Raw genomic sequence first — 16,658 nt, 5'->3', positions numbered from 1 at the left:
AAATAACATTAAGCCGGCATGGAATTCTAAACATTGATCTGCAAGGAAAGGTCAACATAAAATACGAAGGAAAATAGAGCCACCTTTAATTCAGATATGCTATTGAAACAAAGAATATTATGATTAGGACTTGTCAGCGGCGTGACAAAATCCAGACACACACTCACCAGAAACTTCCATTTTAATTCAGTGAGAAGCAAAACTGAGTGTGACGCTGAGAAAACTCGATTAGCCAGTGTGCTCAGCAAATGGCAGAAAGATTGCTGATAGCCTGCCGCACATAGCAAAGGATGTTATAAGGATGAATGGTGGATAGGGCGATTTTAAAATGACTCCTGCCACATACTACTTACATTTTGCAGATCTGCGTCGCATTTCAAGCTGAAAAAACGTGTCAGACTCTGCGAGGTGTGGATGGCGACCTGCATGGAGGAAGTGTGTGAAGGGAGCACGAGTCCAGAACTTTCCTTTGTGATGGGTTGGCCCACGACTAACTGTGTGGCTACTTTCAGGTAGGGAATAGCTTTAGGATCCAGGCTGATTGGATCAGAAAAACGCCAATTGGCTCAATGGGTATTCTTTGGTTGGCTTAACTTCAAATTTATTAGGGTCATAGTTCCACAGGTACCAAGATACCAAGAACTAGTCTTTCGTACTCGTGATCGTGCTGAACGTGCGATGCAAACTAGGCCATCTCCAGATCGTATTTTAATTAAAGCTACTGTTGGTATAATCTAAGTATGGAATTAATGAACATATCAATCAATGAGTTTCAAATTAATAATCAGACATGGAAAGCTAAGCAGGTTTTGAAGGGGTCAAATAAAGGTCAGTTAAGGATGCCATATTTTAAAGAAGGAAAGGAAACCAGGGCCTGTATTTGCTCAATGACATGAGGCAGAACTTGAAATTTATGCCATGTTTACTCACATTGGACAGAACGAAGGCACCAATGTAGACAAATCCCTGAAAGATTGCTCTATATCATGCTGCTGTAAGTGTTTAGCTGATTGTAGAATTGCCAATAATTGATGCAAGTTCTAAAGGAGGCAAAAATATATAAAAACCCTTTTCAGTCTATATTTAATTCAACTAAATCGTATTCCAAGAGTATTATCCTGTCTTTTAGACACTAATGTGGCATTGAGATGAGCAGTGTTCGTTCTTTGTGGATCATTTTCTCCACTAACAAGGTTCAGTGTTGTTTTTGAAATGTAATGGATTTTTTTCTTTGCTGCAGCTCACCAGAACAAAAAGAGAAATGGCTGTCTTGTCTCCACAGGTACAAAACATGTTATGTGATTTCAGTAATCTGACATTATTGTAAGGCTTTAAAGCGAAAAAGATAAAACTGCAAAAAACAATGGTTTTCGATCAAGCTGTTTACCGCAAAGCTAGTGAATTCATTTCAAGCTGCTTCTCCTGGGATCTACCCTCTGTATGATTGTGGTCAACCGAGGAGTTGCCATGGGAGCCAACGCACATGTACATACAAGCAAACATGTGAATTAGGAGTACGCCATTCGGCCCCTTGAGCCAGCTCCACTATTTAATAAAATCATAACTTTCCTGTCTGCCCCCATAACACTTGACGCTCTGGCCACCTTGTTGATCAATAGTCCGTCTAATTCAGCCTTGAATATATCAATGTCCCTAATTTGTCCTTGGGAAAGTCATGCTGAATCTTTACTAAATGACTTGTTACATCATTTCATAGAACATTACAGCGCAGTACAGGCCCTTCGGCCCTCGATGTTGCGCCGACCTGTGAAACCGATCTAAAACCCATCTAACCTACACTATTCCAATATCATCCATATGTTTATCCAATGACCATTTAAATGCCCTTAATGTTGGCAAGTCCACTACTGTTGCAGGCAGGGCATTCCACGCCCTTACTACTCTCTGAGTAAAGAAACTACCTCTGACATCTGTCCTATACCTATCACCCCTCAATTTAAAGCTATGTCCCCTCGTGCTAGCCAACACCATCCGAGGAAAAAGGCTCTCACTGTCCACCCTATCTAATTCTCTGATCATCATATATGCCTCTATTAAGTCACCTCCTTTAACCTTCTTCTCTCTAACGAAAACAGCCTCAAGTCCCTCAGCTTTTCCTCATAAGACCTTCCCACCATACCAGGCAACATCCTGGTAAATCTCTTCTGCACCCTTTCCAATGCTTCCACATCCTTCCTATAATGTGGCGACCAGAACTGTATGCAATACTCCAAGTGCGGCCGCACCAGAGTTTTGTACAGCTGCAACATGACTTCATGGCTCCGAAACTCAATCCCTCTATCAATAAAAGCTAACACACCATACGCTGCCTTAACAACCCTATCAACCTGGGTGCCAACGTTCAGGAATCTATGCACATGGACACCGAGATCTCTCTGCTCATCCACACTACCAAGTATCTTACCATTAGCCCAGTACTCTGTATCCCTGTTACTCCTTCCAAAGTGAATCACCTCTCACTTTTCTGCATTAAACTCCATTTGCAGCTTATCTATGTCCCTCTGTAACCTGCAACATCCTTCCGCACTGTCCACAACTCCACTGACTTTAATGTCATCCGCAAATTTACTAACCCATCCTTCTACGCCCTCATCCAGGTCATTTATAAAAATGACAAACAGCAGTGGCCCCAAAACAGATCCTTGCGGTACACCACTAGTAACTGAACTCCAGGATGAACATTTCCCATCAACCACCACCCTCTGCCTTCTTACAGCTAGCCAATTTCCAATCCAAACCGCTAAATCACCCTCAATCCCATGCCTCCGTATCTTCTGCAATAGTTTACTGTGGGGAACCTTATCAAATGCTTTATTGAAATCCACATACACCACATCAACCCTTATCCACCTCTTTGGTCACCTTCTCAAAGAACTCAATAAGGTTTGTGAGGCACGACCTACCCTTCACAAAACTGTGCTGACTATCCCTAATCAAATTATTCCTTTCCAGATGATTATAAATCCTATCTCTTATAATCCTTTCCAAAACTTTGCCCACAACAGAAGTAAGGCTCACTGGTCTATAATTACCAGGGTTGTCTCTACTCCCCTTCTTGAACAAGGGGACAACATTTGCTATCCTCCAGTCTTCTGGCACTATTCCTGTAGACAATGACGACATAAAGATCAAAGCCAAAAGCTCTGCAATCTCCTCCCTAGCCTCCCAGAGAATCCTGGGATAAATCCCATCCGGCCCAGGGGACTTATCTATTTTCACACTTTCCAGAATTGCTAACACCTCCTCCTTATGAACCTCAATCCCGTCTAGTCTAATAGCCTGTATCTCAGTATTTTCCTCGACAACATTGTCTTTTTCCTGAGTGAATACCAACGAAAATATTCATTTAGCGCCTCTCCTATCTCTTCGGACTCCACGCACAACTTTCCACTACTGTCCTTGACTGGCCCTAATCTTACCCTAGTCATTCTTCTATTCCTGATGTACCTATAGAAAGCTTTAGGGTTTTCCTTGATCCTACCTGCCAAAGACTTCTCATGTCCTCTCCTGGCTCTTCTTAGCTCTCTCTTTAGGTCCTTCCTGGCTAACTTGTAACTCTCAAGCGCCCTAACTGAGCCTTCACGTCTCATCTTTACATAAGTCTCCTTCTTCCTCTTCACAAGAGATTCAACTTCTTTAGTAAACCTCACTCGACCACTTCCTCCGTCTGACAGGTACATACTTATCAAGGACACGCAATAGCTGTTCCTTGAACAAGCTCTACATTTCAATTGTGCCCATCCCCTGCAGTTTCCTTCCACATCATATGCATCCTCAATCACGCCTAATCGCATCATAACTTCCTTTCCCCCAGCTATAACTCTTGCCCTGCGGTATATACCTTTCCATTGCTAAAGTAAACTTAACCGAATTGTGGTCACTATCACCAAAGTGTTCACCTAGCTCCAAATCTAACACCTGGCCTGGTTCATTACCCAGTACCAAATCCAATGTGGCCTCGGTTCTTGTTGGCCTATCTACATACTGTGTCAGGAAACCCTCCTGCACACATTGGACAAAAACCGACCCATCTAAAGTACTCGAACTATAGCTTTTCCAGTCAATATTTGTAAAGTTAAAGTCCTCCATAACAACCCTGTTACTTTCGCTCCTATCCAGAATCATCTTTGCAATCCTTTCCTCTACATCTCTGGAACTTTTCGGAGGCCTATAGAAAACTCCCAACAGGGTGACCTCTCCTTTCCTGTTTCTAACCTCAGCCCAAACTACCTCAGTAGATGAGTCCTCATCAAACGTCCTTTCTGCCACCGTAATACTGTCCTTGACTAACAATGCCACACCTCCCCCTCTTTTACCACCTTCCCTGATCTTACTGAAACATCTAAACTCCGGAACCTGCAACAACCGTTCCTGTCCCTGCTCTATCCATGTCTCCGAAATGGCCACAACATCGAAGTCCCAAGTACCAACCCATGCTGCAAGTTCACCCACCTTATTCCGGATGCTCCTGGCATTGAAGTAGACACACTTCAAACCGCCTTCCTGCCTGCTGGTACACTCCTGCGACCTTGAAACCTTATTCATGACCTCACTGCTCTCTACCTCCTGTACACTGGGGCTACAATTCGGGTTCCCATCCCCCTGCTGAATTAGTTTAAACCCTCCCGAAGAGCATTAGCAAATCCCCCCCCCCCCCTCCTCCCAGGATATTGGTACCCCTCTGATTCAGGTGTAGACCATCCCGTTTGTAGAGGTCCCACCTACCCCAGAATGACCCCCAATTATCCAGGTATCTGAATCCCTCCCTCCTGCACCATCCCTGAAGCCTCGTGTTCAACTGCTCTCTCTCCCTATTCCTCTCCTTGCTAGCACATGGCACGGGTAACAAACCAGAGATGACAATTCTGTTTGTTCTAGCTCTAAGCTTCCACCCTAACTCCCTGAATTTCTGCCTTGCATCCCCATCCCTTTTCCCCCTATGTCTTGGGTGCCTATGTGAACCACGACTTGGGGCTGGTCCCCCTCCCCCTTAAGGATCCCGAAAACACGATCCGAGACATCACGGCACCTGGGAGGCAACACACCAACCGCGAGTCTCCCGTTCCCACAGAATCTCCTATCTGTCCACCTAACTATGGAGTCCCCAATGACTAATGTTCTACTCCTCTCCCCCCTTCCCTTCTGAGCAACAGGGGCAGACTCTGCCAGAGACCTGTACCCCATGGCGTACCCCTGGTAAGTCTCTCCTTCCCCACACACACACACACACAACAGTATCCAAAACGGTATACTTGTTATACAGAGGAACGACCACAGGGGATCACTGCACTGACTGCTTCTTACCCCCTCTAACAGTCACCCAAGTATCTTCATTTCTAGGAGTAACTACCTCCCTGTAGCTTTTATCTATAACTGTCTCTGCCTCCTGAATGATCCTGAGTTCATCCAGTTCCAGCTCCAGATCCCTAACACGGTCTTCAAGGAGCTGGAATTAGGTGCACTTCCTGCAGGTGTACAGTTTGGAGGACAGTTAAGAACAATCATATTGCTGGGGTCTAGAGTCACATAGGCCAGATTGGGTAAGGATGGCAGATTTCTTTCCCTAAAGGACATTAGTGAATCCGAGGGCTTTTTGGGGCAATCCAGTAATTGGCTACCTCTACGGTGCACCAATCATCCAATTGCTTGATCTGCAATTATAAAACAAGATCCCACTTAATTCCTGAAGGTGTCCAGATTAATGTGGAACATTGCAGGAAAGGAAGCAGGGTCAGTCAGAGTAAGTGACTCCTGTTATTTCAGCCATTGCCCCTGACCCCACCCCCATAAGTGTCCAGCTTCCATCAGGTAGGGGCAATTAAAATCTGACCTGTCACTTTGAAAATGGTGGCACAGTGGTTAATACTGCTGCCTCACAGCGCCAGAGACCTGGGTTCGATCCCTGCTTGAGTTACTGTCTGTGTGAGGTCTGCACGTTCTCCCCGTGTCTGCGTGGGCTTCTTTCGGATGCTCCAGTTTCCTCCCACAGTCCAAAGGATGTATTGGTTAGGTGCATTGGCCATGCTAAATTGCCCCTCAGTGTACCCGAACAGGCGCCAAAGTGTAGCAACTAGGGGATTTTCACAGTAACATCATTGCAGTGTCAACGTAAGCCTACTTGTAACACTAATAAATAAACTTAAACTTTAAAAATAATGAAACATTATGGAGGCTGAATTATCATGAGAATATTGGACCCATGCAGAGGAAATTGGATATGGGAGCTAAGGAGAAGTTGAGCAATTTATATTCTAAGATAATTTTGGTGAATTTTTTAATTCATTGTTTTAATAAACCTTCCTACAATAAAACGACATCATGGGGTTCTACTGCTTCAATGCCTCACAATTACAAACTCCTTCACTTTCAAATCAGCTTTAATTATTTATAATTGCTGCTGTTTTAACTCCATTACCTGTACAAAACCATTCGAATGGTAAATCTGATTGCTGCATTATCTCCATGTCGGATTCTGAAACATTACCTGTGTTTCTCCCTCCCCCCATTTAGCTGTATTAAAGAAGAGAAAGAAAAAGAGAATCCTAAAAGTATTCCTTTGAAGATCATTACTAGAAATGTTGGAAGCTGTGTACATGTAAGTAGAGTAACAGAACAAGAGAATCCATCTGCAGTCTAACGTGCTTGGCTTCACCAGTTTTTCAAGATATTGTCCATGCCTCCTGAATCAAACAAGTTATTTAATCTTGAGTTGGTGAAATAAACCTAATTAAGCTCCGTGCAGCTCAGAATTCTCATTCTTTCACTCATTGGGTGAAATTTTCCCCTTGGTGCACAGAGCACTGGCTGAGATAATTGAATTGATTTATTATTATCACATGTATTGGTACACAGTGAAAAGTATTGTTTCTTGCGAGACAAAATATACCATTCATAGAGTACGCAGGGCAGAAGGAAAGGAGAGGGTGCAGATTATAATGTTGCAGTTACCGATAGGGTGACGAGAAAGATCAGCTTAATAAGTGGCAGGACCATTCGAAAGTCTGGTGGCAGCAGGGAAGAAGCTGTTCTTGAGTTGTTTGGCACATGTTTGCAGATTTCTGCACCTTACGGAAAAGGGTGGAAGAGAATGTGCCGGGGTGCATGGGGTCCTTGATTATGCTGGCTGCTTTTCCAAAGCGGTGAGAAGTGTAGACAGAGTCAGTGGATGGGGAAGTTGGTTTGTGTGATGGACTGGGCTACGTTCACAACCCTTCCTAGTTTCTTGAAGTCTTGGTCAGAGCAGGAGCCATACCAAGCTGTGATGTTGTAAGAAAACTGGCGTGCAGCTTTCTAGCTGCCCAGCTGAGTTCTCTTTCCAAATTTTGGTGTTTTAAAAAAAATTTGGGGGCGTAGTTTTCGCCAATACTCTGGCAGGGCGGGGCCTGATAGAGCTGGCATCTTTAAAGGGTGTTCTAATTTGCGATAAGAATAAACACCCGCCACACTCCTGCCAACAAGCTTCAGGGTCAACTCCCCCCACCCCCACAACAGGGGCATTGGAGAGATGACACCTCCCTCCCCAACTAAGTACCGGGACGACCCTCCTGCCAAACACAGGTATTGGGGAACCTTGACTCTGATGAGATTTTGGGCGCATGCTGACAGATAACAGTCTCAAAATTGCCCCATTGCACCATTTGATCCCCTTAACTTCACTCAAACTCTTTTCAAACATAAACTAATGGGTTTGAAGGCTCGAGTTATTGACAAAACAATTAGACAAACTGTTTAAAATCAAAGAAAGCAGAAGAAGCATCTCTTTTTGACTCGTTTCTCAATTGTTGAAAAGTCTACTATTCGATTTGTTGCAGGCATTGCCTGCAGCCTGTTCAGCCTAATCACATCAACCAAATGCAGGGTGGCCACTGTCTGGCCACGTCCCTCTCCCCGGAGAGACCCCCACGACAGATTTACATCTAGCCAATGACATGCTAATGTATTAAAATGAGCTTATGTGGTCCCACAGCATGTTTCTCACCACTCCACCGGTGAGGGGCCGGTAAGATCGGAACTCAGAAACTGGCTGGCATGATTCGCGCTCTCTGGATTTTGAGTATGTGCCGCCATTCCTGCAGACTGAGAGTCGGGGATCAAAATTACCCCCAAAGTGACAGATTCTCACTTGAGCACTAAGTCCTGACAACCTTGCCCAGATACACCAGATGAAAATTTTGCAGTTCATTTGTTAACTAATGAGTTTGCCAGTCTGTCCTCTGATTTAACTTCTGAAGTTAATATCTTGCATGTCATCCTTTTTAAAAATGTCACTTTAACTGAGGAGAGGGTTTGTGAAGAGTTGTGCTTGCCAAAAGCAAAATGAACTGCTCTGCATCTATCAGCTTTTGGGACCAACTGATGTGAACCAAGACCTGAACTGGCATCCAGCATTTCACAATTGACCAATTTATTTTAGAATCGTATGTAAGCAAAATTGGTTGTTTTAAAGAGGAACGAGATGGGAGCAACTGATTTAAATGGTATTTTTAAATTAATATCTCCGTTTTGATCTTGTCAAATGAATTGAAATGATGTCAAAATCAGTGTAACGTCCGAGAGTTAAAGGGTGGGATTTTCCAGCCTTGCTTGCCCCAAAACTGGAAAATGCCACCCAAGGTCAATGGACCATTCTATGGTCCGCCCCCTACCCGCTACGATTCCCATGGTGGACAGAATGGGAAACTTCCCCCCCAAAGTGCGCTACGGCTTTAAGATATACAGAGGAAAATATCATATTGTCAAATTATTGTCCTTTATTTTGATAATTATGGATACTGAGTGAGCCTGACTGATTTGTGCAATGTGCGCTATCCTGTTAAACCTCAAGCTTCCATATAAGTGCATCATATTAGTGAAATATTCTTTGATGTATTTTGGCAAATGTTTCAATGCTAGCTAATATTTTTAAAGCATGCACTGGTTTGGGAAGATGAGGAAAAATCAATCCCAAGGGAAAAATCATGAGATTTACTGGACTTTGATGATTTTTTAAATTTTTGGTAAGCTTTTTACTTGCAGCCCATGGAACTGGAGATGTGCTTCATAGGGAAGCAAAGAAAGTCTAGTTTGAATGTGATGTTTCTCTGTCCTGCTTACTTAATTTTCAACAGCATCCATTTACACAATGTAACAAATGAAGAATAAAAGAAGGCCATTACTTTCATATGTACTTGAGCATCACAGATGTTGCTTGAAGGTTGCCACAAAAGAGATCAAAGCCCACCAGTTAGAACTGGAGTCTCATCTACCAGTTCAGAGCCTGCAGTAATCTCGATAGGGAGTTCACAGAATCAGAATTTTAACTATTCCAGGGAATAATTAATCTTACTGTCTGAGCCGCTCTCCAGGGCACTGTGTGCATGGCTTAAAATACAGATCTACACATCATGTAAAATATCTGCCTGCCAGGTATAGGCTTATTTAATAATTGAAAACTATAAATATGCCCATTTTTATCGGGGGTCGTGTTGAGATTGTGTCGTTTCGACCCAGCCCAGCCTAAGAATGTCTCCTAAGATGATATCCTTTCTCTCTTTGTGGAGGTGCAGAATTGGCCTGGGTTGCTGCTGCTCCGGTTGCTCCCACTTCCAGAGATCAGAGCTCCTCTCCCTTTTTCTTTCCCTGCTCCCACCCTGCCTTTGGTTGACTTGGTCTAGAGCGTTCCCTCTCTGGTCACTGGTCTGCTTGTGGACTGATGTGTCCTCAACATAGACCCCGCCACACATCAGGACCACTGGCTGGTGCATTCTGTTGGCCGAATCTACTTGAGGAGTAAAATTCATCCCCTCACACAAAAAAAAGACAAGTCAGTAAAAAAATATTTCTGATGTGAGACACAGACTATAACGGCAAAGTCACAGAGGCCATTCTGTCAGAGCTTTGCCAAGTTCATTTTCAGAACCAAATGCCCTCGTTAGTCTGACTGGGGACATAAAACACAATCTGGGATATGTACAAAAATAGCTTGGTGAGAGGAAAGTGTTCACTGCCCTTTTATGGAGGCCTCAATATAGATTTAAATTGCATTTTTAATAAGTTCTCTTCACCTATTTCTTTCAGTCAAAGGTTTTGACCGTGAACAACACAGACACAGCGAATGATGTTGTTGCCATGACACTTCAGCAGTTTGGCATCACAGTAAGTCAATAACTAGTTGCATCTATTTTTAGATTACTTTTGCTAAATTTAATATTTTTTTAACTTTATAGTCTAATTAATTCCTCAAGCTATTTATAGTTACCTTGCCCTTTGGAACCTTTCAAATCTGTTAGTTCTCCAAAACCACATCAGGATTCAATTATTTTAGATTAATCACATGACTAAATATGACCATTATATAACTGATGTCCCTAAATTTCAAAACCTTCATTAACCAAGAATAGTAAATCAAAATATATCCTAATTTTATTTTATGGGACTTCAGATGGTCAAATAGTTTTACACAAATAAACATTTCTTGTGTTATAAATTTATAGAGAAATGTTATCCTAGACCCGGAGCTGGATATAGTATTAAAGTTTTAAAGTTTATTTATTAGCGTCACAAGTAGGCTTACATTAACATTGCAATGAAGTTACCATGAAAATCCCCTTTATTAAAGCTTTTAAACACAGGGTATCATCTTAAACATTCACGCCACACAAGTGCCAGGCAATGACCATCTCCAATAAAAGAGAACCTAATCATCTTCCCTTGACATTCAATGTCATTACCATCACTGAATCATCCACCATCAATACCCTAGCGAGGGGCTACCATTGACCCAAACTGGAGCTGAATCAGCCATTTAAATACTGTGGTTACAAGAGCAGGTCAGAGGCTGGGGATACAATGGAGAGTAACTCACCTCCTGACTCCCCAAAGTCTGTACGCAAGACTCAAATCAGAAGTGTGCTGGAATACTTTCCATTTGCCTGGATGAATGCAGCTGCAACAACACTCAAGAAGCTTGACACCATCCAAGACAAAGTGGCCCTCTTGATTGACACCCCATCTACCATCTTCAACATTAATTTCCTCCACTACTGGTGCACAGTGGCAGTAGTGTGGATCATCTACAAGATGCACTACTGCAACTCAGCAAGATTCCTTTGACAGTATGTTCCAAACCTGCAACCTCCACCACCTAAAATGACAAGGGCAGCAGATACATAGGAATGCCACCACCTACAAGTTTCCCTCCAAGTCACGCACCATCCTGACTTGGAAATATATCATCATTCCTTCACTGTTGCTGGGTCAAATTCTGGAATTCTCTCACTAACAGCACTATGGGTGTACTTGCACCTCGGATTGCAGTGGTTCAAGAAGTCAGCTCACCATCACCTTCTCGAGGGCAATTAGGAGTGGGCAATAAATACTGCCCTAGTCAGTGATGCCCACATCCCATAAATGAATTTTTTAAAAATTACCCACACTTGTTATACTTTTCGTCAACTGTTCATTTTAACTTGATAAAGGCACAATGATTACCTATTACTCCAAATGGAATAACACCACCTCAGAGACTCCATGGTATAACTCGTATCCATGTTTAGACTAGGTTTACTAAATTAAATATTTTTCAACTTGACAACCCAATTAACTAACTATTACAGAACTACTGGAACGAGTGTCCATGCTTCCACTGAGTTCTGAAACTTCGCTAATACAGGACAGGGGCCTAATTTTAATTTGGGACAATAGTGTAAAGCAGACAACATTGGATGTTTCCTTTAAATATCTCCCACTATTTTCATTCCCATTGACTTCAATGGAAATAAAAATCAGGAGAGATGCTTCTCGGGTGATGGATCCAATAGAATTGCCCAAAGTCGAAATTACCCCAAAATGCTCTGTCAACTTGTTCCAATCAATTGCTGTTTTTAGAAAATGTTGTTGTAAACTCCTGGTGATGGGTGGAAATATTAATATTCCATTTGTTTCATCTTCTACTGACCCTCCTCATCAAAACCTTTCCCAGAGTAATCACATGATGTCTTTTACTTTGTGTTTTATAGGGTAATCCGAAAGATTATCAACTTTGGGTCATCTCTGGTAAGGAAGATGCCCCCTATCCACTTATTGGTAAGCTTTAGAATATTTAAGTGATTGTAATTTATTCTTGATCTTTAGCACAACTGAACACTTAATGCATTGTTTTAGTCATTTTTTTTATTCACAGTACCCATTGGTTATGCCAGCATTTATTGCCCATCCCTAATTGTCCTTGAGAAGGTGGTGGTGAGCTGCCTTCTTGAAGTGTGACAGTCCAAGTGCTATTAAGCAGGGAGTTTCAGAATTTTGACCCAGCGACAGTAAAGGAATGATGACTAGCGGCACAGTAGCACAGTGGTTAGAACTGCTGCTTCACAGCGCCAGGGACCTGGGTTCGATTCCCGGCTTGGGTCTCTGTCTGTGTGGAGTTTGCACGTTCTCCCCGTGTCTGCGTGGGTTTCCTCCGGGTGCCCCGTTTTCCTGCCACATTCTGAAAGATGTGCTGGTTAGGTGCACTGACCTGAACAGGCACCAGAATGTGACGACTAGGGGAATTTCACAGTAACTTCATTGCAGTGTTAATGTAAGCCTTAATGTGGCTAATAAATAAACTTTAAATAGTTCCAAGTCCGGATGCAGTGTGGCTTGATTGGAAATATGCAAGGTGGTGGTGTTCCAGTGTGTTTGCTGTACTTGTCAGTCTAGGTGAGAGAATCTGCAGGTTTGGGTGGGGAAGTCAAAAAAGTCTTGGTGAGTTGCTGCAGTGCAAAAGCTACTTGCCACATATCAGTCCAAGCCTGAATGTTGTCTGGGTCTTGTTGTTAAATGGTACAGACATGGTTCCCCTGTGGTAGAGGGAGTAAAAGATGGATGGGTGCCAATAGGGTAGGCTGCTTTGACCTGGATTGTGTTTGAGCATCTTGACTGTTCTTGCTGTCCTTATCTGACAAGTGGAGAGTATTCTATCGCATTCCTGACTTGTGCTTTCTTCTGGGCAAGTTGAGGAGTGAGAAGGTGAGTTACTCATTGCAGAATACCCAGCCTGTCACCTGCTGTTGTAGTAACTGTATTTGTATACAAATGTACGAATTAGGAACAGGAGTAGGCCACTCGGACCCTTGAACCTGCTCCACTGCCATTCAACAATATCATGTCTGATTTGATAGTCACCTCAATCCCACATTCCTGCTTACTCCCAATAACCTTTCGCCCCCTTGTTAATCAAGAATCTATCCAGTTCTGCCTTAAAAATATTCAAAGACTCTGCTTCCACTATCTTTTGAGGAAGAGAGTGCCAGAGACTCATGAACCTTGGAGAGAAAGAAATTCTCCTACTCTCTATCTTAAGTGAGTGACCCCTAGTTCTAGATCCTCTCAAGAGGAAACATCCTTTCCGTATCCACCCTGTCGTCAAGGCCCTTCAGGATCTTAAAGGTTTCAATCAAGTCATTTTTTACTCTTCTGATCTCCACTGAATACAAGCCTAACCTGTGCAATCTTTCCTCAAAAGACAACCCGCCCATTCCTGGGATTAGTCTAACAAACCTTCTCTGAACTGTTTTTCATGCATATACATCTTAAATAAGGAGTCCAACACTGTACACAGTACTCCAGATGTAATCTCACCAATGCCCTGTACAACTGAAGCATAACCTCCCTACTTTTATATTCAATACCCTTCGCAAAGGTAACATTTTATTAGCTTTCAAAATCACTTGCTTTACCTGCAAACAAGCCTTTTGTGATTCATGCACTCAGACACACAAATCCCTTTGAATCTCCGAGCTCTGCAATCTCTTGCCATAATCTTTTTTTATTCCAAAATGGAGTATTTTTCATTTGCCCACATTATACTCCATTTGACAGATTTTTGCCCACTTGGGTAACCTGCCCATGGCTCCTTGTTGCCTCCTTTTGTCCCCTTCACAATTTACTTTCTGACCTATGTGTTGTCAGCAAATTTAGTGAATATACCTTTGGTCCATTCATCCAAGTCATTTGTATAAATTACCAGTCAAGGCTTCCTGTGGTACATCACTTGTCACATCTTGCTGACCAGAAAAGATCCATTCATGCCAACTCCCTGTTTCCTCATAGCCAGCCATGCTAATATGTTACCCCCTACACCATGAACTTTTATTTTCCACAATAACCTTTGATGTAGCACATTTATCAAATGCCTTCTGGAAATATGACTACTCCAGTATATTTTCTGGTCAATTTTGGTGGCCCCAAGAATGTGGAAGGTTGAGCATTTGATAATGCCAACATTATTGAATGTCAAGGGAGATGGCTAGACTTTCTTTTGTTGGTGATGGCCATTGTGTCTGTTGCAAATGCTACTTGCCACTTATCAGTCCAAGCCTGAATGTTGCCTAGGTCTTGTTGAATGTGGATATGGGCTGCTTCAGTATCTGTGGAGTCATGTGAAATCATTAGCGAACATTCCCACTTTTGGCACTATGATGGATGAAAGGTCATTGATGAAGTAACTAAAGATGGTTGGGCTGAGATGACTGGTCTGCAACATCTAAAACCACCTTATTTTGTGCTATGTATGACTCCAGCCAGTGGAAAGTTTTCCCTCATTCACATTGATTTTTGATTTTGCTAGGGTCAGCTCCTTGGTGCCGCACTTGGTCAAATGGTACCTTGACATCAAGAGCAGTTGCTCCCACCTCAGTTCTGGGATTTCTGCTCTTTTGTCTAGGTTTGGGTCAAGGCTGTAATGATGTCTGGAGCTGAATGGTCCTGGTAGAACCTAAACGTAGTATCGATGGCAAAAACAGAAAATGCTGAAAAATCTCAGCAGGTCTGACAGCCTCTGTGGAGAGAGAACAGAGCCAACGTTTCGAGTCTGGATGATCCTTTGTCAGGGCCCAGGATCAGTGAGCAATTCTTGACAACCCTACTTTGCTGATGATTGTGGTAATTGTCCAGATTGGATTTGACTTTTTTTGATGGGACATAACCTGGAAAAATTGCCACTTTGTCCGTTGGATACTGGTCTTGTATTTCTTAACAGCTCTTAGGAACTGGATATCAGGTAAATTCTCTTGTATTGAGGGCATGAGTGACATTTTGTTTATCTCTATACTACTAATAATATTCACTTGATATCACCAACATGTCTTTTTACAGGCATACATAAATGTATTTGTGTATTTAGAAATATAATGCCTGTTATGTGATTTCATGCAGTCCACAGATATTTGTTTTAAAGTAAACAGAATTTCAAACTCGTGGCACAAGAATATTATAGTGAAGTAATAAAAATAAAGAAATGTGAAAAATAAATTGGCCTGGGGACACTGGAATGATTTTCATTTAAGGAAGTATGTTTCTCAGAAAGCATTGCATTATCAATTGGTTAACGAGCATATTGAGAATCTTTATTAATTCGCTTCTGTTCAAATTAGTAACAAATATATGCCGTGAAATTCTAATTGATAATGTTTATTGATTAGGCCCTACATTTAATATAGGATCCATTTAATGTTGAAAATGGCATTCAAGGTGCATGTGTGCACTTCTGTGGCCTGGACGTCATTTTGGTTCGGGTATTCACTTGCCTGCAGTGAACACCCCTATCGGAAGTATGCAGAATCTACAGATCATCATATCAGTCATTGTGTAATGCTGATTTGATGCCATTGTTGGCATTTTCAATCTCAACAATCCCTCTCTTAATCATGCATCGCAGAATACATATTCGCCGGCAGGAATAAACCCACCAGTGCAATTTAAAAGCATCATCAACTTGTACGAAAACAGAAAATGCTGGAAAATCTCAGCAGGTCTGACAACCTCTATGGAGAGAGAAAATAGACTTGAAATGTTAACTCTTTTCTTTCTCCACAGATTCTGTCAGATCTGCTGAGATTCCCCAGCATTTTCTGTTTTTGTTTCAGATTCCAGCATCCGCAGTAATTTGCTTTTATCAGCTCATTGTAGATTAGTTGTCATTGTTGTGATGAATCTGTATGCCCTCATGCACTCTAGTTGATTCAATTTGCTAAAGTCTACAGGGAGTGATGTGTAAGTGCTAAAGAACTCTTCCACTGACTTCAGACTTCTGCACAAACCAGTTGCTGCCAAACATAGGTGCACCAGGAGCTTTGATGCTTCTGATCCTTCCAGGTTGGTGCTCAAGATATTAGCAATGTCTTGAAATTTTCCATCCACTGTTACATAAGGGAGGTCATAGAACCCCTCAATTCATTGAGAACTGCCTACATTTCATTGCCTTGTGATTGAAAGAAGCAGATGGAGTGAGGATGTGGTTTTGTGAGGATCTCGGGCTTTGCAATGGTTCAGGGTGCCACAGATAAATTGCTTTGCGGGTGCTGCATGCCACTGGAACTGAAAGGAATTCCACTTTCAACATCCAGCTGGTGTGTGATCATAAACAGGTCAATGTCCAGTATCTTGGCAGCAGTCTGCAGCAGTCCATTGCACTTGCTGCATTTGAGCCACATCTAAAGGGTGCCGAGCTATCTGCTGATTAGAATGATGATGCCACTGGTGTGCAACCCGTACACGCATGGCTACAATGAAAGCTACGCTGTCTGACAAAATGTGATCAAACAGACCATGACTTCCTCTGTGAAAGATACCGTTAACTTGATTTTCGCTGCCTTTGTAAATACCAGATAGTCTAAATG

General features: G+C 42.5%; 1 protein-coding gene across 1 annotated transcript in view; it reads left to right on the top strand.

Annotated features, from left to right (window-relative positions):
* Nucleotides 1-16,658, top strand: part of LOC144499728 (rho GTPase-activating protein 20-like) — an 89,026-nt gene that overhangs the window by 42,030 nt on the left and 30,338 nt on the right. The window contains exons 4-8 of the mRNA XM_078222074.1: nucleotides 363-512; nucleotides 1,241-1,282; nucleotides 6,532-6,616; nucleotides 10,078-10,155; nucleotides 12,018-12,084. Coding sequence (XP_078078200.1) covers nucleotides 363-512; nucleotides 1,241-1,282; nucleotides 6,532-6,616; nucleotides 10,078-10,155; nucleotides 12,018-12,084 — 422 coding nt within the window. The remainder of the gene's footprint in view (nucleotides 1-362; nucleotides 513-1,240; nucleotides 1,283-6,531; nucleotides 6,617-10,077; nucleotides 10,156-12,017; nucleotides 12,085-16,658) is intronic.

Source organism: Mustelus asterias, chromosome 10 (genome assembly GCF_964213995.1).
Source record: "Mustelus asterias chromosome 10, sMusAst1.hap1.1, whole genome shotgun sequence".
NCBI lineage: Eukaryota > Metazoa > Chordata > Chondrichthyes > Carcharhiniformes > Triakidae > Mustelus > Mustelus asterias.
The sequence above is the reverse complement of the archived record's forward strand: the minus strand, read 5'-3'. Positions and strand labels throughout refer to the sequence as shown.